The sequence below is a fragment of the Biomphalaria glabrata genome, chromosome 1 (assembly GCF_947242115.1).
Source record: "Biomphalaria glabrata chromosome 1, xgBioGlab47.1, whole genome shotgun sequence".
NCBI classification, from domain to species: domain Eukaryota; kingdom Metazoa; phylum Mollusca; class Gastropoda; family Planorbidae; genus Biomphalaria; species Biomphalaria glabrata.
This window is the reverse complement of record NC_074711.1, coordinates 32,371,749-32,397,398: the sequence shown is the minus strand read 5'-3', so window position 1 is coordinate 32,397,398 and position 25,650 is coordinate 32,371,749. Positions and strand designations below refer to the sequence as shown.

Sequence of the window (25,650 nt, the reverse complement as noted above, 5' to 3'; positions counted from 1 at the left end):
CTTTTCTTTTGATTCTCAAATGTTTGTACCGCAGCTTTTGTGAGAGCTCTCCAGCTGTCTCTCTCTCATCTGCTGCCAGTCACTTCCCTCTATGCCAGGGCGAAATAGCAACAGAGTTGATCTTTATAGCGCTCAAGGTAATAGAAGAGATTCGATATGCATTGAAATATTTAATTCTTATATATTAGTTGGCAACACAGCTGGGTGGGGGACAACCGTATCTCGGAAGTCCTCCTTTATGGTTAATTCGGAACTGGCTCAAGGAAAACTGGTCGGCACCACTCCCGATATGTGATTGTAATAAAACGGGACCTCGAAGCAGTGGACATTGATGCTGACTGCTTGGAAGATATAGCCTTAAGCTGCACTATGTGGACAGAAATGGTGAACAAGAAAAAATATAAACAGCGAAAAAACATTGGCGTCTGCTCTGAAAGGAAAGCTCGGTACAAGGAAAACATGAAAAGTACTTTTTAAAAAAAAAGCGAATACGAAGTGTAATTGTATAAATTAGTTTGGATCAGTCATGTAATTAAATGTGTAATAGATCTAGACCAACAACAATAAATCTGTGAGATTAATAATATTTTTACCAATAGTTTCTGTTTAGCGCTTGACTAGTTTCGAAAAAGGATTTTTTTTTTTTGGGGGGGGGGGGGAGAACGAAAGGCCTACCAGGGTGGATTTTTATCGTAATTGTTTTTGTTTTTTTTATACATTTATACAAAATAGTAATAATTAAAAAATTGGGGGAACGAGCTGAATTCGAACTATGGCTGAGGCCTCCTCGGGCAGATGCACTCATCATTCTGCTAGTGAGATACTTATTGAGAAGATTGTATAGTTATATATTGTTTGTTTTTATTTAAAGAGGCGACTTATAAAGGGACTAATTCAGCTTACCAATAGTTTTTAAATTTTTTTTTATTGATTGTTGCGATTTCAGGTAAAAGAAATAATTGTGCGAAATGTCAACTTGAACTGAGATTGATTGTGTGAGAAATAACGTGTACTTCCTACCAGACAGAGTGAGTTGATAGAACCTGTGTAAAACAAAATCAAGAACCTTTGATCTGTGTAATGTTAGATTCCTGCTACTCGAAGTGGACGATAATTATCATTTTTCTATCAAACTATAACAATAAAAAAAGATCTTGAGACGTCGGACATTTTTGTTAGATTAGCCCAGTATTCATTAATGATGCTAAGGAATTTATTTCGCCTTCTTTTTGATGTACGGATAAAATCTCGGTTTGTGGGGACTGTGTTTTAAAACTAAAATTAGCCTGCAAGTTTTTACAAATGTTTTTACAACTATTTATGTCTTTCTGTCTGTTGTCTATCCGTTCGTCTGTCTGTACACGTTATTTCTCCCACGCCCATTCTCAGGCCAAATTGAAAATTTGCACAATTATTTATTGCCGTAGACAAGTCACGAATCAATACAAAATATTAACCAATCAGTCACTTTTTGGGTCACAATTAACTACTGGTAGCTATTGTTTTGTTTGATATTAACAAGGGATATTAATGCTTCAGTATTCACAGATATGGCTAAATTAGCAGGGTTTAGTACACGTACTCTCCGATCTATTTATTGTAGGTACCTTACAAAACATGATTGAATGAAAAAAACTCACCAATTATTCAACTAATTATTGGAATTAATTATTTGTTTGATATCGAATGAGGGAATAACTTCTAGGGTGAATAGCGAGCTCACAGGCTTTTTAACGACCATTTTGTTTTTCACTTTCCTTTATTATTCTCTAGTCTTTAAATTAAGTTTATATTTTCCTGTCTTTTCAAAGGTTTTACCGTTAGTACGTCTACGAGCTCCGTTCAATGTTAATTGGGTTGCTGATTGGAGGAATAACGGATGTGCCCCATTGGAATAAAAAGCTTTTGAAAGTCCAAATTGCTTAATTTACTTCGGCATGAGAGATATTTTTACCTGTTGTCGCGTAATCTTATAGATAACGCGGTAACCAGTAAAATAAGGAAAACTATTTATGACCTGACCTAATACAGAGTCGTGAATTAAAAAAAAATTATACTAAGACTATTTAAGGTAAAAGCAGTTTCACCCGGGCAGGCCATGTGCTGGACTTAGTTGTCAGAGGCTATTTGAGTATTTTATAAACAGCTAGTCGACCGGCGGCGTAGCATACGCCGCTATTTTGCAGGGCCGGCCTTAGGTGACCGCAGTGGGCTCCGCACTTATGCGACCGCAGTGGGCCCTGCACTATCATAGGACTCGCGCTAATTCTAGGTGTATAAGTTATTAAATTAAACCATTGTATAACTTATAACAGATTTCCCAGGGCCTCCTGTCGATTTACCAGGAGCTCCTGGAAATCTCCTGAAATTCCTTTTCGCATAGGGCCCTACAACGGTTTGTCCGGCCCTGCTTTTTAGTGACGGGTGAACGGGTGAATACAGAGTAGATTACTTGTTCTCCCCCCCCCCCCTCTTTTTTCGCCGCTACGTGAGGTAGAAATGAAAAAATAGAGATCTTTCTTGGTCACAACGGTCCGGCCCTGCTATTTAGTGACGGGGGAATACAACTTGTTCTCCCCCACCCCCTCTTTTTTTTCCTGGCTTAACTCTAGTTCGTCCGACGCAGAAATAAAAGAGTGATATTTCCTCTACTACTTGCTTGCGTGTCCAAACTCTTTAGCCATGAAGAAAATTATATATAAAGATGGAAGCTTATCCCCATTGACACCCACTGGACATGACAACCTTTGAAGGTATAAAATCTTGAAGCTTAGATGTAATAGAGCTAAATGAAAACAAAATCAACGCCTTGCAATCGGGAATATCCCAATATACTTGTCATCTAAACAGAATAGTAGCAATGGAAAGTGGGGAAACACCTGGACATTCAGCATTCTGAATCCATGTCACAGAAAAAAAAACTTAACTAGGGCCGAGTATGTCGCTTACACGATGGTTTGGTCTGTGTCTTACCTTACGTAAGGAAGTTTAAGACTCGAATTGCTGAGAGAAAGAGTGACAGGATTATGACTAATTTATTATATTCATATATTTATTTTTATTTCTGACTTCGCATTTATTTCGAATGACTTTTAACACTAGCGCAAAAGTGATTAGGATCATTTCAAGGTTAGAACAGCAGAGAGACATGAATACTTTGATTCAGAAAGTGAAAAATTATTTCAAGCAAATATACTTTTAATGGAAAAGATAATTGAAAATTGTGTTTATTGTTATAATATTTGTTATCCTTTTAATCACTAGCGGATCCAGAACTTTGGAGTGGGGGGGGGGCGATTTTTTTCCAAACCCTAACCCTAACGCCCAGTAAACCCTAACCCTATGCATAAACGTGTGTACAGAACACACACACACACACACATATATATATATATATATATATATATATATATATATATATATGAGAATTTTAAAAAGCAGCATTTCTCAACCTTCGGCGAAAAAGTGGGGCAACGCTATAAGGTTCCCTAGTGGGGTTTGGGGCAAAGCCCCGACGACAAAAGTGTTTTCTTGCATTCTTCACTGCAGAAACGCATTCTCCTGACATCTACAGCTCATCATTCATCAATAAAGTTCGGGGCGAAGCCCCGACGACAAAAGCATTTTCTTGTATTCTACACTGCAGAAACGCATTCTCCTGACATCTACAGCTCGTCATTCATTAATGAAGTTCGGGGGCGAAGCCCCGACGCTAAAAGCATTTTCTTGTATTCTTTACTGCAGAAACGCATTCTCCTGACATCTACGCTTATTATTCATCTACGGAGTTCGGGGCGAAGCCCCGACGCTAAAAGCATTTTCTTGTATTCTTTACTGCAGAAACGCATTCTCCTGACATCTAAAGCTTATTATTCATCAATGGAGTTCGGGACGAAGCCCCGACGCCAAAAGCGTTTTCTTGCATTATTCACTGCAGAAACGCATTCTCCTGACATATACAGCTCATCATTCATTATTGAAGTTCGGGGCGAAGCCCCGACGACAAAAGCATTTTCTTCTATTCTTCACTACAGAAACGCATTCTCCTGACATCTACAGTTTATTATTCATCAATGGAGTTCGGGGCGAAGCCCCGACGCCAAAAGCGTTTTCTGGCATTTTTCACTGCAGAAACGCATTCTCCTGACCTAAAGCTCATTATTCATACTATTAAAAAAAAAGGACCTTTTGAATAATATTGTACCTGAAAGATATTCTAATATGAATTTATAGGCCCTTAATACATTGCAAATAAAACCGATTTGTTCCTTGAAAAGATAAGATACCCCACATATTTAAATTTTGGCTTTGAGGATCGCCGCTGAAAAAAAATTATTCGATAAATACTATTCAATAACATTGTAGTATAAGTTGTGAGTTATAGTCCCAAATTTATTTAACTAGAAAAATATCCGATTGAATAAATGTTGGGAAAAGGCGACTATAAATGTATTTTTTCGGTTTAGAACTCATATCAATCATGATTCTTATACTGAAAAATTTCGTTTAAATTCTAACTTTTCCAATGCAAAGTCATTCTTAAAATAATTATGATAAATTCATGTGAAATTACATAAACTCTGGTAATGGGAGGGGCGGTAGAAGTAGGGCGACTCGATATAAGAATTTTATTTATAGTATATATAAATTATATTTGTGGTAGATTTTTTACATTTTGTAATTTCTAAACTATAATACTAAAAGAAAAAGTATTGGTTTGTCCGATGGGGGAAATGCAATTGCATATATCGCCCTTCCCACCTGGTGCAACCCTTTTTCATTTAAATTTACTAATGATAAAATTTGAGATTAGAGTATGGTACGACATAATATACAATGGGTTCACATATCAATACGTAGTTTATATTATATAGATATTCAACTAATTTTGTTCACAAACTATGATTCTCCATAAAAATAGGGCCGCCTACCCCCAGCACTCAGAGGGCTAGAGTGGGAAGGGCAGTACATTCAATCGCTTTCCCGCCAACCCCACCGAATCGACCAAGATACCAGAAAGGGAGCGACATAATGTAAAATTTATAGATTAATTCAACTAATTTTGTTCACAAACTATGATTTCTCCATAAAAGTAGGACCGCACCCCCCCACTCAAATGGTTTAGGTGGGAAGGGCAGTAGAGGTATTCGCCCCCCCCCCCCCACCTCCAAACGGTAAACAGGGAACGACATAATATAAAGATCGGTTAAAATATCAATAACAGTTTTAGTCATATAGATATTTAATTGATTCTGTTAGCAAGCTGTGATTTCTACAAATAAATTGGACCGCCCCCCCCACTCGAAAGTGTATGGGGGGGGGCGAGATTGATACCATTGCCCCCTCCCGACCCCACCAAATCGGTCAACATACTAGAGGAGGGGGCGAAATAATAAAAAAAATAGGTTGAAATATAAATAATTAGTATATATTATTAACATAAGTAATAAATTTGTATACAAATTGTGTGAATTCTATATTAAAATTCGTCCGCCCCCCCCCTTCGGGGGGGGGGGGGTCAGCCGAGTGGGGGGGGGCGATCGCCCCTACCGCCCCCCCCCTGGATCCGCCAGTGCTTTTAATACATAGTTATTGTTATTCTGGTTTTTTTAAATAGACGCTACTACGTTGTTAAAAAAGACAGCAACTATAGACCTTTTTTAAGAAACCCTAACTATCACCAAATGAAGCCACTGACCTCTGTAGTGTCACTCTATTTCTAATGACTTAAATCTGTGTTTCCCAAACTGTGTTTCTCGAGGCCTAAATAGGTGTGTCCACGAACTACTGGAAAGTAATTAAAGTAATTAACAAATTAACTAATAGGCCACCACGTGAATTAATCTCTCTTAAAAAAAATAAGCAAAGCGTTCAGCTAAATATTCAGAATGTGTGAAGTGTTCCGTTAAGGAAAATGTTTGGGAAGCACTGATTGCTTTCTACGTTACGAAGTTACTTCAGAAATAAAACTCTAGTTACGTCCCTTGGCTCTGACTGGCCCAGAGCAAAGTGCAGTATTGGAGGGCAAGGTTCGAACTTGTGTGATAACAGTCCGGATCTAATAATGTAAGCTCGTTAACCATTAGTCAATGAAACAGGTGACCTTTACATCATCTGTCCCATATTCGTCTGCGTTCCCATTTTTTAGGAAGTGTTCAGACAAGTAATCCTATATCCGAGAGGAACCGCGCAGTGGTTTCCATATCAGGCAGTTCTTCATATAGTTTCTCTTCTATACAGTGGCGTAGCTAGGGTGGAGGAAGGTGGGGTTTAAATTTGAAAATCTCCCCGGACCCTAACTTGAGAAGACCCCCTAATGAGTGTCCGAAATTTGTTTTTATATTAAATATTACACCATTATCTCATGTCATGATGTCGAATGTCAAAATGCAGGGGCCCCTAAGAAGGTCAAGCCCCCCCCCTCGGGCCCCCAAATCCCTAGCTACGCCACGGCTTCTATAGAAGGGTTTCAGGGCCAGTGTCTTGTTCGGGCATCTCTGTAGGGTATGCAGCTTTAAAGGACATGATCAGCATTCTCTGGTGATGCTCCACAAGGACATATTTCGCCACTCCCAATTATTAGCTTCCGGAACATGTGTAATCGCTGTGTCCGGTACTGAGACGACAAATTGCAATTTGGTCGTGTCGGGAGAGACTGTACTAGGCATCACTTTTCTTGTAATCGTCCATAGATTAGCTTTACATCTCCTGCTCCATTATTTTAATCATTATATAATATAATATAATATAATATAATATAATATAATATAATATAATATAATATAATATAATATAATATAATATAATATAATATAATATAATATAATAAGAGGATTTCTATTAGGTTAATACATACACCTTGGGAGCGTAGTGGCATAGTGGGAAAGGGTCAAGGGTTCGAAACTCGGGGGAGACTGAGATTTTAAATGTCTGGATTTTTAGGCTGCCCTTGAGTCCAACCAACTCTAATGAAAACCTGAGAAAGTAAAGGCGGTTGGTCATTGTGTTGGCCACATGACAACCTCGTTAACCGTCGGCCATAGAAACAGATGACCTTTACATCAACTTCCCTATAGATCGTGAGGTCTGAAAGAGAAACTTGTATAGATACATCTTACATTATGTTTTAAATACATAGATACATCTTACATTATGTTTTAAATACATAGATACATCTTACATTATGTTTTAAATACATAGATACATCTTACATTATGTTTTAAATACATAGATACATCTTACATTATGTTTGAAATACATAGATACATCTTACATTATGTTTTAAATACATAGATACATCTTACATTATGTTTTAAATACATAGATACATCTTACATTATGTTTGAAATACATAGATACATCTTACATTATGTTTGAACTAGTAGATAACTGAGTACGAGCGAGAAACCATAACATAGGTTATAAAAAGTAAATCTGTATGTGTTTACAAATAAATCTGACAAATGTTACAGTCCATAGTCGTTCTCGTGTGAATGGCTGCGTCACCCCTACCCACCAGGGCCTCTCCCTCCCTTGTTCACGTCTATTTGTTCTTCCTGACAAAAAGCACGTGTCGTTTCTTTTATCAGCAGATGTCGTAACCCATACCACGTGGCATAACATGGCGGGAACTTCGCTCAGACCCAGAAGTATCAGGTTGGTATCATGAGATAGGGCGGAGCCAAAGACAGTGAAATTGGAACCTATCAAAGTCACTTTCCGCAGACTGTCTTTACGGGGTCGAGGGGGGGCTCTGATCACATCGTGGAGGGTGGTCAAAGATGAGAAGACAGCAGGAATAAAAAAAAAGAATAAAAAGGAGGAGGGCGGGGGAGATGTGGATTCGTCTTTCAAAAGAAACCATTTGAAGTGAGTCTGTATTGTGCGGGAGAAAACAATGTTCTCAGACAAGTTGTCTTCTATTGTACACTTGAACAATAAACAAGAAAAAAAAATGCTTTAAAAAAAAAAGCTTATATTAAGGGAAGGCTAAATTTTATCAATTAGTTTGGATCAGTTATGGACTTATATATGTAGTTAACCTAGTCACAGGGGCGGACTGGCTATATGGGCATTTGGGCAAATGCCCGGTGGGCCGGTACCCACATGGGCCGGTAGAGCAACCGAAATGGCGCATCGATGTCACTATGGAACGTATGAAAATGTTAAAGGTTTTATAATATTCTCTTGTAAAAAGGCCCTCTGAGCTCTGAGCGTTGTGTTTAAAAGCTAATCTTTCACAGACTCTACAGTGTAATACCATTTTAATTTAACACATTATGCGAAATAATGTAATAGCCTTCATACGTAGACAGTGCTACTAGTAGGCTTCATCCTTTTAGGGCCTACATACTTAGCGATTAAAAATTAACATAAGGCCTATATTTCTAATAAAGATGTAGAGTTCACTGTTTACATGCATATTAATACATTATCAAACTTCAGATAATGAATGACAGGTATACATAGAAATGGATGCCCATCATATGATATAGAATTTGTTGGCCGAAATGCATGGAAATGCCCGGGCCGATTTTTACACTCAGTCCGCCCCTGCTAGTCATAATAAATCTGTGCACTTAGTAATATTTTTTACCAACTGTTTTTGTTTAGCTTTTAGTTTTCTCAATGCCCTATGATCCAATCACTTGTTTAGACGGTATTAGACCAGTTGTGAACTGGGAAGGAAGAATGGGGTATTAGACCAGTTGTGAACTGGGAAGGAAGAATGGGGTATTAGACCAGTTGTGAACTGGGAAGGAAGAATGGGGTATCTTGGTGATTGTTTACATGATTGTTTCTTTTAAATGCATTTAAAAAATTCACTCTGGATTTAAGAGTCTTCAAGTAGACTAATGCAACATATACCACAACATCTGTCAAGTATAATTTCTTTCCCATGTTCCAGATACCAAAGAAAATAATTAATTACCAATAGCTAATTTGTTAACTTCTTTTTATTGATTCTTGTGTTGTCAGGTAAATGGAATAATTGTGCATTGGGCTTGAGAGAAATAACGTGTGCAATCTTTTTGGTGTATACCCAGACAGACACAGTGAGTTGATATAAGCTTTGTAATAAAAATTCATATTAAAAGTTGGTTCAACTGAAACTAATACATAATAAATACATATACCTCTATAAAAATTCAGTGATGACACAATTTTTAAACTTATTGTAAATAGAATTAAAAAAAACAGCAAGATAAAGAACAAAGAAGAAGAACAGCAAGAAGAAGCACAAAGAAGAAGAACAGTAAAAAGAACAAGATAGAAGAACAGCAAGAGTAAGAACAGGAAGGAAAAGAACAAAGAAGAAGATCAAAGAAAAAAAACAGCAAGAAGAAGATCAAAGAAGAAAAACAGCAACAAGAAGAACAAAGAAGAACAGCAAGAAAAAGAACAAAGAAGAAGAACAACAAGAAGAACAAAGAAGAAGATAGAAGAAGAAAAACAGCAAGAAAAAGAACAACAAGAAGAACAAAGAAGAAGATAGAAGAAGAAAAACAGCAAGAAAAAGAACAAAGAAGAAGAACAACAAGTAAAAGATCAAAGAAGAAAAAGAACGAAGAAGAAGAACGAAGAAGAAAAACAACAAGAAAAAGAACAAAGAAGAAGAACAGCAAGAAGAACAAAGAAGAAGAACAGCGAGAAGAACAAAGAAGAAGAACAGCGAGAAAAAGAACAAAAAGTGGTTTGCGCCTGAAAGGGGCTGTTTATTCTGTTGTATTTATGTAGGCCCCCCTAAAATCGGCTGTACTGTATCACTTTTTTGTTGTTGTTGTAGTTATATTTTACCAAAATAAAAGTAACTTTACTTACAGCTACTTATCACTACCTTCCGCATTCCCATCCGCGGCTTAAGATAACGTCATAGAACTGATAGAACCAATCAACTCCATGGAAATGGTTCTTTATTTGGCATAGGCCCTATGTTGTTCTAATTTAGCGCCTACCAGTATAAAACCGTAGGAAAACCCACACGCGAAGCGGTTATTTACGCTTATAGGTTTTGATATAGGTATATACTTCGAGGAGTGAACATGGGAAAAAAACTTAAGTCAAAAGCGTACATCCGCAATAGCTAGGTCAATAGTCGAGTATGCGAGTTCATCGTGTCGAGATTGTAACATGGGATGCATATTAAAGTTAAGCTGTCCTATGTGTATTTAATATAAAAATGGGGGGGGGGGGGGGGCGGGAAGGGGTTCTGTTTAGATAAATTTAACAAAATGTGCTAATAATATAAACCTACTGCTGGGTAAACGATTAAACTATTTATCTATCTATCTATCTATCTATCTATCTATCTATCTATCTATCTATCTATCTGTCTGTCTGTCTGTCTGTCTTTCTCAATCTATCTATCCAACTTCTGTCTGTCTTGTCTGTCTGTCCGAGACCAAGCGATAGGTATCGGTCTGTCTGTGTATATTTTGTTTTGTTCGATCGTAAAGGACATGCATGACAAATGGGCCTGAACCACAATTCTTTGGACTACTTTTCAAGAACAGCTTACTTACGTCATTTTTTAAAACGGTCTATATCAATACGTGTCTGTCCTAACATAATACATTGACGCAGACCTGAAAGCTAACGAAGGAAAAAAAAATTTCGGATACAAACGTAACATAATTTTATATTTTATTGACTTCATATTTTCAGCATTAGTTTTCGGTTAGAGGGGAAAACGGGCAGCTTGGTGATTAAATACGAAGTTTTTAGAGTTAGCCTATATTTTAGGTAGGCCTACTATTTCTTACAAGCCTATATTTTAGGTAGGCCTACTATTTCTTACAGTAGGCCTACCATGTGAATCTATAAACTAGATCTATGTATTTCGCATGTTATAATATGTTTATCTCCATTCACCCGAAAAAAAAAAAAAAGATTTACAGTAATTATGCTTTCCTTTGTGATGAGGTTTCGAAAATCTTCATTTAGCAGTTTTCCTGATTTGCCAATAGTTTCATTTCACGTGTGAAGTGTACACAAGAACGTTAAATTGTATTCAATGAATTAATTATCAAAAGAACAAACAAGTTCTTGAGTCTGTTGTGCCTTCTGTGTGATGATTAAATGTTAAAATTATGACCTAAATTAAAAAGGATGCTTTTTTATGTTGAAAATGTGTTGTTGTTTTTTTTAGCTTTCTTAAGAATTGTGTGTCCAAGTTGGTTTCTTTCTAACCAATAATTTTACTAGCTACGCTCTGGTCAAGTCTCTAATCTGGACATGCTGGTCAAGGAGGCATCTGGAATAAGGTTTCTGATTCATTGACCAGACATACATTTTGAAAATTAAAAGTACCCGTAATGGTAAAACATTGACCAATCTCGACAAAAAAGCTTTATTTACTAACACTAAAAGAGAACATTTTTTTTAGTAGGCCTAGTCTTAGTGATAACTTAATCAAGTAGTTTACAAATCGACCACCGGCGGACAATGGTTAGGCCTATGCCTGCGCTGGATGTGGCAGAATTTATAGGTCACAGCTACGGCTGCGTGGCCACGGGAAATACTGAATTCCTCATTAATCTTCAGACTCGACGACAAGACTTATATTATTGTTAGTAATAGTTTACAATACCTATTTGCACTCATATTGCTACACCTATCTAATCGTCCACCAACTCTTATTCCATATTAAAATATAATTTATTAAAATATAATTTATTAAAGATTGAATACCCGCAGTGGTCATCGCACGTTACGTAACGTTCTGCGCATTTTTCCATAATGTCAAAGCCTAAATATATTATTAGTAGGTATAGGGCATATATGAGCAACTACAGTGAGATTATTTTCATCTTTCAATGAGTTTATATGGTTTTTATCGGTTCTTGTATAGGAGTAATTTTTATTACTAAGAGATAATTATAGGCCTACTTCTTTGAATATTATGCAAGAATGCAGCACACTCAACACTGTATTAAAAAAAGGTTAACATGTGGAAAATCTTCTATGACAAATGTTCCAGGCATTTTATATATATTAACCTTATATGGTTAAATTTGTACACGCTAAAATGTTTATCATTAGCTGGGATCAATAGATATTTGTTAATTTAGACCATTTTTTTATTATCCAAAAAGAAATTAGATTAGGCATAGCTGAATGTTGCCAACTCAAACTATAATTTCCCAGATAAGGTTTATCAATTTATTGGCTATAAAATGTAGATTTTAAAAAATATGGGTGGGGGGAATAAATATAGTTATTTATTTTTTTTTACAAAGCTCATATCATCTCTGTCTGTCTGTCTGGTAAAAAGGTTGCAAACGTTATTTCTCTGACAGTTTGACACCCAATCAAGCTGCAATTTTGCATACCGGTACTTATTTCTTTAACCTGACAACACATAAATCAATTTAAAAAATTAATCAATTAGTTAATTAACTATTGGTAATTAATTATTTCGTTTGGTATCTCGCACAATGGAACAAAAATTACTTTTCTTATCTTACTTGATTGAACTAGACCCCTTTAAGGGTCGCCGCTTCAAAGTAACTTTATACAAACAATAGATAACAATTCAATCTTAATATTCTAGCAGAATGGTTTGGATGTCAGCTTGAGGAGGCTTAAGCCATGAGTTCTAATTCAAGTAGTTTTTTTTTAAATGCTTTTTTAATTATTGGGTGATGAATCTCAGAAAGCAATTCGTTAAGACTTGTGAAGCTCAAGATAACATGTGTTTGGTTCTTTGCAAAAACATTTTGGAATCAATAATGAATTTATTTAATTTATTATTTATTTATTTTTTATTCATTTGTTTATTATAATTATATTATTGCAATTACTAAAATATTAGGCATACAGAGTAAATAAAAATTAATTTGGAGAGAAAAACATCTTTTACTCTTTAAAGTGTTAAATGCATAATTAATTTCAAAATTTGCCTGAGGATTTATTGCCTATTTAGTCTATTGGTTGTGCAAGATGTAAAATAAAAGCTTGTTTGTTTAAACTGAATGATGATGTTTGAGTTCAATTGTGTTTTCATTTGAATTTTGTAGGTCTACATATAACTTTCATAGTGTAAAATTTTGTTAAAAATTTAACTTACAAGCCTTCTGAATATTTATTGCTTTTTTTTTTCAAGATGATGGCCCTAATTGAATATTTAACTTAATAAATTAATTGTAAAACTCATAAAACCACTTCATCCTTTTTGCCAGCCAGAGTGTTGACATGTAAAAGTACAAATTATTTGTTTTCTTACAATTTTCCTGGTATCTGATACCCAGCTTTTTTAAAGCATTTAATCTTAAAGTTAAAGGCTTGAAGTCTTTTTTTCAGCCTTGGCGTTCAGTTTCCAACTTTCACAACCATATAGGAGTAGGCTACAGTACAAAGACCACATAATACAGTTTTAGATTTTATTTGGAGGCCGATGTTACTCTTCCAGATTTTCCACAGTTTGGTCATGACACAGGATGCCATATATAATTTTCATATATAAGCCAAAAAAAATAGTTTCAAAATTATTAACATCTAAACATAAATTTAAGACTATCGGGGGAAAAAACTTGATCAATCTAGTTAGAAATTAGGCAGATGGGCAGCACTCAACTAAAGGATATATCCGGTTTCTAAAAATAAACTTAATGAATTTCCAATGGGTCGTGTCCAAGGAAGCCAATGACTGGGATTTATTAATAATAATGCACGCACCCTATAAATACAAAGTTACTTCCGTATGAATCACAAAGAAAATAAATTGTCCAACAAAGCGAAGAAGTCTCAATTCAAGTAGGCCCTATGCTATAGAAGTATAGATCTACGTTTAGATCTAGACAGACATTTAAATCTGTTTCTTTATACCGATTTACAGATTAATAAAGTCATATTGAGTCTATATATAATAAATTATTATAGACTCTCTAATTATCTAATTATTTCACCAGGAAGAGTGGCTAGCCCTAGAGTTTGAGTGGTCTAGAGTGACTAGAGGCTAGACTAGAGTCACAGAGTGGCTTGATATATACTATATTAGTATATATTATAGAGTAGGCCTATCTGATCCAAACTGTTATTTTAGAGTAAGTATAAACTAAATTAAGTATTCATAATTCTAGATCTAGTATTTCTACTGCCTAGAACTAGAATAGTCCATATTCATATCTGTATATAATATTAATAAACTATAATATATATATATATAGGTCTATATACTATAGTATATAGAATATAGATAAATATATTGTATATATTAACTGTTATAGTAGACATAGACATTTTAGTACAAACCCCAAACCATAATAGATATAATAAATTTTTATTTTTCTATTTTTTTGTGGGGGCTCACCACATTAACTTCCCCTAGGGCCTCCAATTATCTAATGTCCGCCTTTGCTAGACCTATTTGACTGAATATATATATGTATATATATATATATATATATATATATATATATATATTTCTGTCAATAGAATCTATATTATAAAATCTAAATATATGCAGTACGTTTTTTATAGTAATTGATATTTAGTACATTTTAGATCTTGCCAGTAGAGCACTTCTTGGGTTGCTACCTAAAAAAAAATAACACATCCATACTCACACACTGATCATTTATATTTTTAAAAATATTCAATATTTATATAACAACAGATCCTGCCTTAGTCTGTTAGGACAAATATTATTTAATTAATTTTTATATACTTATATTTATACTTTTTTTTTCTCACAGTATCAAACATGGGAGTCAGCAAAAGAACCAATACAGAACAACAGCTGCATAGCAAGGAAAAACAATCTGAAGGAGCTAATGCTGTTGGTCACTGCCAGTGTACTGGATCTTGTCGAGAAAGTCATCATAGTCAAACTGAAGGGCCTAATATTGTTGGTGGCTGCCAATGTAGTGGAATTTGTTCAAAAAGTCTACACAATTGTAGACCAACCTCTGTATTGGAGGTAACATCATCGTCACAAGCCATGTTGGAACAAACCTGTAACCGATCTTTACATACAGGTGCTGTCATCGAAAATCATCTTCAGTCCCATCAATTAAAAACACACTTATTGACTGTACCAGGTCAAACCAATTCTTCCAACTTAGTTCCAGACTCTGTGTTTTTAACATCATCAGCACATAGACACAGCCACCATCATGATCGACCCTTTAGTGCTCCTGCAAGCTATTTAGAGCAGATTTCAGGCCAACTACTTCGCCTAGTGGGTGATCACTACTTATGTTCAAACTGTGGTAGGCAGCTTCGAAATATGGGAGATGAATTGACATTAGAAAAAAGTTTAAGACATGCAGTCAGTTCTATAGAATTGAATAATGTAGGAAGCAGCTGATTTAGTTGCAAATGGTATTAGTATATCTGTATTATATTATATATAACTAAGATCTTTACAACGAATTGGCAAGTAACAATGTTCCACAGCTGCTTAAAATGGATCATGAAAATTATAATAGACAAATCCTGTAATTGGACCAGTTGCATATTTAGACTGCATCTTATAGATCGAAACAAATCTTGTTAATTGGACCAGTTGCATATTTAGACTGCATCTTATAGATCGAAACAAATCTTGTTAATTGGACCAGTTGCATATTTAGACTGCATTTTAAATATTGAAACAAATCCTGTTAGAGAGTTGAATCTGATTAATCCAACTATTCAGTTTTTAGGTCCATAACAATGCTAGTCCCAATGTACTCCAATTAATTGGATTCAACTATATACTTTTTGAGAAAGTATTTATGACTTTACAATTGTAGCACCATGTTAATGTCAAAATAAAAATGTATTGTTCCTCAGTGTTAATAGTGAACCAGATTTTTGCAAGATTATCAAGTCAATTTTTACAATGTCTACATTGTAAATGTTTAAAAGGTTTTATGATGTTTTTTTGTATTTTGTTTTCAATTAGAGAAATGAACTTTTTAAAAAAAATCTTCATTTTGATGTTGAATTGTAAGTCTTTTTAGGTTTCAGTAGCAGAACTAGTGTTTGTATTTAAAAAGACATATGGACTAAGAAATATATACAGGCTACAGCTACATGCAGTTAGAAATAAATTTTTATACATAATAAAAATGAAGCATTTCTGTCCTTGTTCAAAGATATTTTGCTTCTCTTGAATTTGATAGTTTTTTTTTCAAAGTCACAAAATCACCTAGGTGTATCTGTGTGTCGCATCAATAGTAATTGGGTAGTGATTACCAATGCCACAATCCTTTCTTCAAGATTCGTTTACAATATTGATAATAATTGGGTGGTGTCTATTAAATGCACAATCTTATCTTCAGGATAACTTTACAATATCAATAATTATTGGGTGGTGTTCAACAATGCACAATTTTATCTTCAAGATTACTTTACAAAATGTATTCATAGTTTTTTTTTTATATTAAATTGAGTCTTACAGTCTACTTAGGATTTCTCTAATTTGTTCAATATAATAATATACATAAAACAAAATTGTAACATTTAAAAAATAATTTTCATATTTTAATGAAGAGATCATACAGATGTAATGTAAAAGTTTTTCGTATAAAATAGTTTTAATTTGTATTTTTAATAATGTAAGTTCATTTTGCTGTATATAGGTTAAAGTTTGTTGCTATTTTCTTTGACTTTTATTGGTAACGGGCATATACATATATTCATTTTAATTTACTTTTTTTTAAAGACCAGGCCAGTTAAACTTGCATTTAACAAAATTACTTGATAAATGATCATCAAGAAATTTTTGATTTATTTATTTCATTTTTTGTGTGTGTTATGTTTAACATTTGAATTTAAAGTCTATATACATTCTTGTTGCCTTTCTTGTAAACTGAATAGCTGCTGATAAAATTAATAAATGTTTTAATTTTGTTTGGCACAAATAAGTTGATAAATAACATTTTGTGAAATATCTATACTTAATGAAATTCCCTCTTCCTCTCATGTATGGCATAATTTAAATCACACTTTATATCTTGTAGATAATATTTTTTCTCACATGATCTCATCAGGAAGCTAAGAGAGCAATTCATAGTTTCAAAATGTGCAAGTGAATCAGTGAGAATAATTTCGTTTTCTACCAAAATATAATCATGACTTGTGAGATAATTTATTAAGATCATTTAAAATGTTCAAATATCTCATTGTCTTATAGACAAGTTGAGATTTTGTGATAAAAATTAACTTATTATAAATGTTGTTCTACTTGGTGTTATTGCAAGTCTCAAAATGTAATATTTTTATCTTTTTTTTTTGAATATCAAAAAAATTTCTTTTTCAATATTTATTTCTAGTAAATCATTATTTGAAAGATGTTCACTGGTTCAAACAGTAATAATATGAAAAAATTCTGGAACAGATATTTGTGAGCTAGATAAATTGTGTAGAGCTTGAGATAGTTTATAAAGAGATCATTTGTATGTACATGTACAAAAAAAGTTGTTCTTTGTCATTTAGAATTCAGTTCAACATCAGAGATTTCTAAGGCAGCGTTTTGTGTCTTTAGAAAACAATGAAGCACCTGTTGTGTTAAAACATTTTCGAAATATTTTTGAGATATTTATATGAAGTGCCTTTAAAAATATTATATTTTTTTCAACAAACTTTAAAATTGAGTTGTGTTAATTTTTTAGTGCTCTGATTTGATACAGTTAAAGACTTATCAGCACCATTATAACATCTGAACTGAAAGAATACATCAAGCTTAAATTTTAACCATGGTTAAACTTTATTTACATTTATTTTTCACACAAAACAAATATCAATATCTTTATGACAATCAAATGAGGGGGTTTACAAGGGCTAAAAAAATCAATTAGAGCTACTAGCGAAATTAGTCAGAAGTGGTACAACATTCTGCTTCTCATCAAAGGCTTGCTCTGAACGTAGAAAATTAGCTGCATGTGTCAGCTGGAGGGCTGCATTAGGGTGTGCTGAACCAGGCAGTAGGGTACATTCTCTATCAAGCATTGTTGCCAAGGCTTCTAATAATGAATGGAAGCCAAAGGATAGTGCAGCTCTTCTAGTGCGATTTAATTCCTAATAAGAAAATATATTGTTAGGTTTCAAATTAACACAGACAAAGCCAACAGTGTTTTTATTTCATTTATAAAGTGTGTCTCCATGCTCTTATAGCATGCTCAGTAACTACTGGTGCAAACTCTTTTTTTTGTATACATAAGGGGGTATCTGAGAAAAGGTTTCTGCGCTGACTTAAATACACAAACTAGTTTGAATTAAATAAAAAATTTTAAACTCCCTTGTGTTTCAAATTGAACCCCTCAGCTAGTAAAGGGGTTAATGTCATTAAGTCATACATCTTATTAGACATAAAATAAGCATTTACAGTCACTAGTCTTCATACTGAATAAGGTGGACAATTAAAATGAAATAAAAAATGTTTTATATGTTTTGGATGTTCCTTCAGAGTTGAAGATAACCTACTTCCTAGTCCAAAACTCCTACAGGATGGCAGTGGGCAGGGTATATAACGTATAATTAGCAGCAAAAAAATCAGGTGCAAATTGAGATGATTGGAGACAAATTAGTTTCATGAGTTACTGATAACTTATTAAATATGAACCCATCAAAGCAAGTGACTCCATACTTAACATGTACTCATATTAAGTCTTAACTTTAAACTTTCCAATTTTGTTAGTGAAAAATGGTATATTTGATTATTAGGGTGGAAAAAATCTGACCAAATTAGTTCTTTAATGATTGTTTGCTTTTCAAGTGGATAAAAAATCATTTAAATATGCCTACTTTAATTCCATACAGCTTAAGTAGAAACTGTTTTTGTCATAATATCTATTACATCTATTTGCTTCAAGCGTAATATTTGTTCCTCACCTTATAGAACTGATGTAGTTTATCAGGAAGTTTTCTGGCATGCCTTAGAACTTTCTGAATATCAGACTGGATAAAAAAAAACACATTAAAATACAAAATATAAACTATCAAAATATGAGTTCAATTTTTGTGTAATATAATACAAAACGCATTACAAAAAGTCAACTAAAAAAAAATTGTTTTTTTTTTCAGTTGTTAGCTTGTTATAAAGAGACAATAATGTTCATGCTGTTTTAAAAGAAGATATATATATATTAAGCAAGCAAAATTTGTGTCAACCTGTAGACCAGATGGTTTAATCCACACAACACAAGACTGAGCGTAACTGCGTTTATCTGCAGGTCTGACTGGAAAAGGAGACTTTTTCTCTTCATCATCTGCTGAATATTCTTTCCATGATGTGAGGTTATCAAAAGGTCCAAGCCAAGGAACTGAATCTTGACCTGCAATATGATGTGTTTAACAAATTAACAAGTCTCTCATTAATATTTCCTTTTTTTCTCAAAAAAAACAACTATAAAATATATTGGATGACTGCTTAGTCATGTGGTATGTGGTCTGCACTCGATGGTGTTGATGGTCCCATGTTCAGATAAGATAAATCCTCCCCACCATCATGTTGGAGGTTTGTGCCATGATGTAATGATCTTGAAACATCCAAAAAATGTAAAAAAATGTTGCTGTCAAAGTTTCAACTTTAAAGTATTGTTTCTATTTAAATAGGAATTAAAAAAATAAGATTGGATTTACTTTCAGACAAGGTTTAGCTAAGTTAAGATACAATGGTGATTTAGGTAGATAGAAACATATGATTCAATAATGCAATGTGCTATTGGAGAACAAGAATCCAGGATATTATCGGAGTAGCATAAATTCAAGTTATATTCAGGCCTTAGAGTGGAACCCCTCAGGGAACAAGACGCAGAGGAAGACCAAAAAGAACATGGCGACACAGTATACTAGAGGAAGCCGAGAGGACTGGAAAGAGCTGGGAAGCCATAAAAAAATTATCAAGAGACCGTGGAGAATGGCGTGTTTTTACTGAGGCCCTATTTTCCATGAGGAACTCAAAGGAAAGATGATGTTGATGATATATTCAAGTTTGAATTCAATATGTTGAATTCTTCCTTAAAAAAAAAAATTCAGAAAAACTTTAACTTTTTTATTTCATCTACTTATTTATATAGGAGGATTAGTTTTGAACAACGTAATTTATATTTGCCCAAAATGTATGCTTCAGAAAGTAATTTCCAAGATTCAGTCCATTGTGCTTATTTGTAAGATAAATTTTATATTTATAAAAATTATGCTATGATATTCTTTAAAGTAATGCTGTCAAAACTTGCCCTAATTTGCTTATTTTCATACCTGGATCAAATAATGCTAACATCAAATTTGATTTTTTCTTACTGTCTGCCCATGAATATATCATGCCATACCAATCATTGCTAGAAATATGAATTAAAAAAATATATTCAAACCTGAAATGTTATTAATCTTTTATAAATAACAAAAGCAAATTTATTTTAAATACATAAATATATTTATATACATAATTTTATTCGGAATTTAAAAAAAATTATAAGATCAGCACAATTAATTAGTAGTTTTTTTGTCTAATGATTTTCAATTTTTAAATTATTTATAAATTTAGTCTTACCAGACCCTTGCAATAGCCACCATACTTTCTACTCTTAAGCTGCCATGTAAAAGAACTGTAAATGATGGAGTTTTACCATCATCTTGACTGTCGTCTTCTTCCTCAGATTTCCCATTCTTGGCATCTTTGTCTTTGGCTTTAAAAGAAAAACAAAAAAGTGTGTCACAAAAACAACAACGAACTAATGCAGAGTAATTTTTATGTCAGCGCGAATAAATAAACTTACTGTCTGACTTCTCTTTTGTTGATCTTGGTAAAATAAGATGCCTAGCTACTGTTGGTGGGCTGCCAACATCTTTGATTTCTAAAAACCCTATTATTTCTATTTTGTCTGATACCCCATAGGTGACTTTTTCATCATTCGATTGCCTAGCAGGAAAAAAAAAAAAGAAATGAATTTTGAAAATTTGATGTAATTCAGTTGAAGCTAGAATTTGGTGATCAACAAGATTTTTAAAAAAAATGTGCAATATAAAAGCAGTTTAAAATAAAAAAGTGCATTTATGCCAGAGAAAGATTATTCTTTTAAGGTTTTTATTATTTGGTACTTTAATTTTGTTTTTATTTAAAAATTAATACATGGTCCAGGAATGTAGGAATGTCATAATCTAGAACCAGACTTGGGTTCTTAGAAAAAGATGCTTTATCTAGTTGGTTCTAAACTTTGGTTATAAAATTGTTTCTATTAATATTACATTTCATTTCAAAATATTGTATTAATATTTTTTTATACACTGCAATGTATTTATCTTTTATAACCACTTTTTCTTATAACTACTTTTCAAATAGATTTCTATGGAGTTAACTAACTACACATTTTTTAACTAATTTGTTTGTTAGCACTTAAACATATGCATTATAATAAGCATCCACTGTTTGGGATCTCTCAGCTCCAAAAATATAGAAATGCAAAAAAAACCTGTGAGGTTTAGAAATGAATATTCACATTTGACACATTAGAAACATCAATTGACAGAAAAACTTAAGGAGATAACACTAAGAAGTAAGGTAGCAATAATACATAAAACACTAATTATAACTAGCAAGTACAAAATCATGGCTTAATAAAATACTTTGAAAGACACAAAGATAAAGACACATTTTTTTATTCCATATGCAAGAACAAGTTTAAATAAGTGTTCTTCTTTACTAGTGTCATCAGCGTATGGAATGGGTTGCCTGAATAAACTATAAAACCAATGACATTGTAGAGTGTAAGCCTCTACTTAAAAGCAAGACTAAGTTAACACACAGATATGAATAGAATGTAATAATCTTTGTTTGAAGAAAAGCAGATTAGATAAATTCATGACTTACACAACTGAACACATGGCCCCAACGGGATCTAATCTATGTGCAATAGTCCCCACCTCTCAATTTCCTTTATCAAAATTTGATATAACATCCCCCCATTCGTTCATAAAATAACAGAACAACATGATTAATAAGTATATTTTCCCAACTAAATAACAAGGGAATCGAAATATAACATAAAACATTAACCTCATTTATTTTGGCATAAGCCCAAGGCTAACAAACTGTGATCCCTTGTAGCATAAAATATTTTAGCCACATAACCATTAAGCCAACAACATGCCGACTTCATTAGGTGTTTGAAAGAGTGACCTAACCATTGAAATAAAAAAAAAAAGTTGCAGAAGATCTTAACTTTTAAGAATTTGTAATCTGTCATTATGGGAAGAGGAAAAACTAAGAATAAGAACATCATTTAAAACAGATTGTTAATACCAACTTTACAATGTGTGGTGTGATGGCTGAGTGGTAAATCACTTGGGGGTCTTGAGTTCAAATGCCAGTGAAAACTGGGATTTTGAAATTCAGGATTTTTGGTATGCCATTTAGTGCACCCAACTCTAATTGGTACCTGACATACACTGGGGAAGTAAAAGCAGTTGGTCATTGTGCTGGACACATGACACCCTTAAAACCATCAACCAATGATTAGCTTTACATCATGTGCCCACAAAGATCGCTATGTCTGAAAGGGTTATTTTTACTTTTACTTACTTTATAAATGGCTCAGGTTTAGGAAACAACTGCACTGCACAATTGAAATTACCACATAATAATGTTCCACAATACGGATTATAATATTTCTCAGCTAGACGATTAAATGTTTCTTCAACAGATCTGAAACAGAATTACAGATATAAAGATTAATTTTTAGGTTTCTCATAACTATTACTTGGACAACACTCTTAATGAGTGTCAACAATGTATTAATAATAAAGAATACATTTTCAGTTTGAGACTGGATGAGGTTAATCAGTATAACAGACATCTGCTGAAGGGAGTAAACAATGATGGTTTGTGCTTCCCACATGATACTCTTAAAACTAAAAAAAATGAATGTTGGCTCTCTTGTTTTAAAGGAGCTAAGCTTAGAATTAAAAATTGTCTTTGTATTCAAATAAAAAATGATATTGACACAGCAATGGAACTCAGCAACTAAGAATGTTAAGCTGCAAATAATCATAAGCCAAAACAACTTATCTCTTAAACATATAGAAACCATTGAGTATTTAAACTGTGAAGCTCCTTACTGAAAACAGCACACTTATCATTCACCCTTAGTTTCTTTGAATTAAGTTCTTAGAATAAAAAAATTAAAAAAATAAAGGGTTATTGTTCTTACTTGAAAGATATTGCTCCATCTAAAAGAAAAATTTCTCCACCTTGATTCCCCACATTTATTAGTTTCTGGTAATAGGGCAAGGCACTTCGCACATCAGGATCATTAGGGTTGGCAATACATACTATGTGAAGCTTGCAGGGGAAAGGAAATGGTAAAGGAAATTTTTCTTCTACAGATTTTCTAGCATTCATTGTTTCTAGGGAATGTTTAAGGGAGCCTACTCCAACACCCAGGCTTCCATCTGTTATTAAAATAACCTGAAAATAGAAGCAATTTTTATTATTCAAAATCCATGCAATTATTGATTGGCTAAAAATGTTGCCATAGCTTTAACATGCAAACAACAACAGAACATTTTAATTAAATGATTGAAGAAACAACAGTCCTAGACCTGACAAGATGTATTACTCCATTCCTCAGATGTCACATCCTTAATTCCCTTAAGTGCTGACTCAATACAAGTTTTACTAAAGGCTTCCACTTTGGTTAAGGCTGTTCTTATGATACTATAATCTCTAGTAAATGTTGACAGTTGTTCATAAAGATAGGAAAACGCAATCTAAAAAGAAAAAAGAAAGATGCTCCAATAACTTCAAACGTAAAAGTTCAGAAAATCTGCATGTTCAATAAATGACATTAAATATATTTAAATGTTTATAATTTATTAAACAAATAACTAATAATAATAAACTGATAATTTTCAGTTACCTATGCAAAAAAAAAATGTTAATTTTGTAAGATTTTTATGTTGGCATAATAAATATTTAAAAAAGAGTGTGGTTAAAATATTTGAACCCCCAACTCATTATGTTACCTAAAGTGTTCTCTTGATACTCATTATTTATATACCAGAATAACTCAACACAGATGAAAAATACTTCAGTAGTTAATAAAATAGATCTATTTCACTGTTAAAGATCAACAAAACTGGATGAGAAGCTAGCAGAATTAGTATTTTCTTCCATTTCTTTGGCTTTTGTTAGTTTTTGTTACTTCACTCAGTTTACAGAATAAGAACAAAACAGGAACTTTCAAAAATTGAAATGATAGCAGATAGGATGTAGTCATCTTTTTACAAAGCATCCAGAATTACAGAGTTTCTTGGTAATTACAAAGGTAAGTTTGTTTAAAAAGAGGTTCAGAGTTGAATTGTAGAACATCAGCTCAGTACTCAGTATTAAAAAAAAAAAAATAAACACTATTTATACGTAGAATTAATTTAATGTGCTTGATAAATATTACTAATATAAATGTTTAAATTACACATTGTGTTTAATTAAGATAATAAATATACTTTTATTGGCAAGTTTCAGCATACTTTTCTTGGAGTCTTCCACAAGAAATGGTACCAACCAATTAATTAGTCCAGATGGTAAATGATTCCAGGTGCACAGGTAACAGAACGAAAGAAAGACTGAAATCAATGATAGGCTGATAAAGTAATGGCAACCTTATAAGAAAAAGGTTATGTTAGGCCTCAGACTTGCCATAACAATATAAAAATGTTAATTTTTCTCACCATTAATACCTGCTTAGTTGAGCACTACTCCTAAACATCAATTATCATTTAGAATTAAAATCAAAAGCTACTAAAATTTTAGCCTAAAAATTACCAAAGAAACAAACTCCAATTTATAGTTAGCGCTTAAATAATCTAAAAATGTGTTAATTCCATGGATAGCTATATGACGCCGCTGATATTCCTCTGTAGAGTCTGGCAGAAGAACAGATCGTGACATGGACAATGACACATCAAGGGCTATAATTGTAGGCATCTCACGTAGCTGAAAACAAAACAAATTTTATCTAATTTTATAAAACTAATAATAGTAATAAATAATACTATTTTTAATAGTAACAATGAAATGTATTGTATATATCATTATTCAATATGTGATTATTATGTCAATAGCCACATTTTTTTTATATGATTATGACAATAATTATAATATCATCTTTTCTCTAGACTCTAGATTAAATGATTAAGTCAAGACATCAAATGATCATTATTAAGTTTAAGAGATCAATAAATTAACGTAATTAGTTAAGTCAAGTTAAGTAAAAAGTCAGTTCAGATTTTAATTTTAAGATTAAGAGATTAAGTGATTAAGATATTTACTTATTACTAATTAGATCTAACTTATTCTAACTACTAATAACTAAGTGATAAATTATAAAGTCTTACTAAGTAGTAACTAAGTCTTAGGTCTTTAAAGTCTAAGTCACTAGTAACTAGTAGTAAGTCTAAGACTAAGTTCGAGATTTAGATTGAATTTAGATTAATTAGATCTACCTGATAATCATATGATAATGTGATATGATAATGATTATTTTTTGTTTAGATTGTCTCTCTAGAGATCGATATTTATGGTTTAGATATATTCTAGATTTGATTTTCAAAGATCGTTATTATGTGGTATCTGGATCTAGTCTAGATCTATTTCAATTTTTTGCATCAATATTCAAGTTTGAACTATTATTGTTTGGTGGTTATGGAAGCAGCCATATTGGAAAC

The 25,650-nt window shown here is 33.0% G+C and overlaps 1 protein-coding gene across 2 annotated transcripts; it reads right to left on the bottom strand.

Moving 5' to 3' along the window:
- Window positions 1-17,676: 17,676 nt before the first annotated feature.
- On the bottom strand, window positions 17,677-25,650 carry LOC106060562 (integrator complex subunit 14-like). 2 transcript variants are annotated; one of them, XM_013218492.2, is made up of 11 exons: window positions 25,429-25,650; window positions 24,749-24,919; window positions 23,527-23,694; window positions 23,136-23,392; window positions 22,508-22,630; window positions 20,706-20,848; window positions 20,480-20,615; window positions 20,188-20,267; window positions 19,099-19,262; window positions 18,820-18,885; window positions 17,677-18,006 (listed from the first exon to the last, which is right to left on the bottom strand). In XM_013218492.2, the coding sequence occupies exons 2-11, from the start codon at window positions 24,908-24,910 to the stop codon at window positions 17,779-17,781; spliced, it is 1,527 nt and encodes a 508-aa protein (XP_013073946.2). In that variant the 5' UTR covers window positions 24,911-24,919; window positions 25,429-25,650; the 3' UTR covers window positions 17,677-17,778. The 2 variants fall into 2 exon arrangements, with proteins under 2 accessions (XP_013073946.2, XP_013073947.2); XM_013218493.2 differs by having other exon boundaries at window positions 24,749-24,923; window positions 25,457-25,650.

Excerpts from the sequence above, each read along its gene's own strand:
- LOC106060562 (XM_013218492.2), bottom strand. The coding sequence starts at position 24,910 with ATGCCTACAATTATAGCCCTTGATGTGTCATTGTCCATGTCACGATCT. Across the intron at positions 23,695-24,748 it reads AATTGGAGTTTGTTTCTTTG|ATTGCGTTTTCCTATCTTTA; the intron begins GTAATTTTTAGG and ends TTTTCTTTTTAG. Across the intron at positions 18,007-18,819 it reads AACTACATCAGTTCTATAAG|GAATTAAATCGCACTAGAAG; the intron begins GTGAGGAACAAA and ends TTTTCTTATTAG.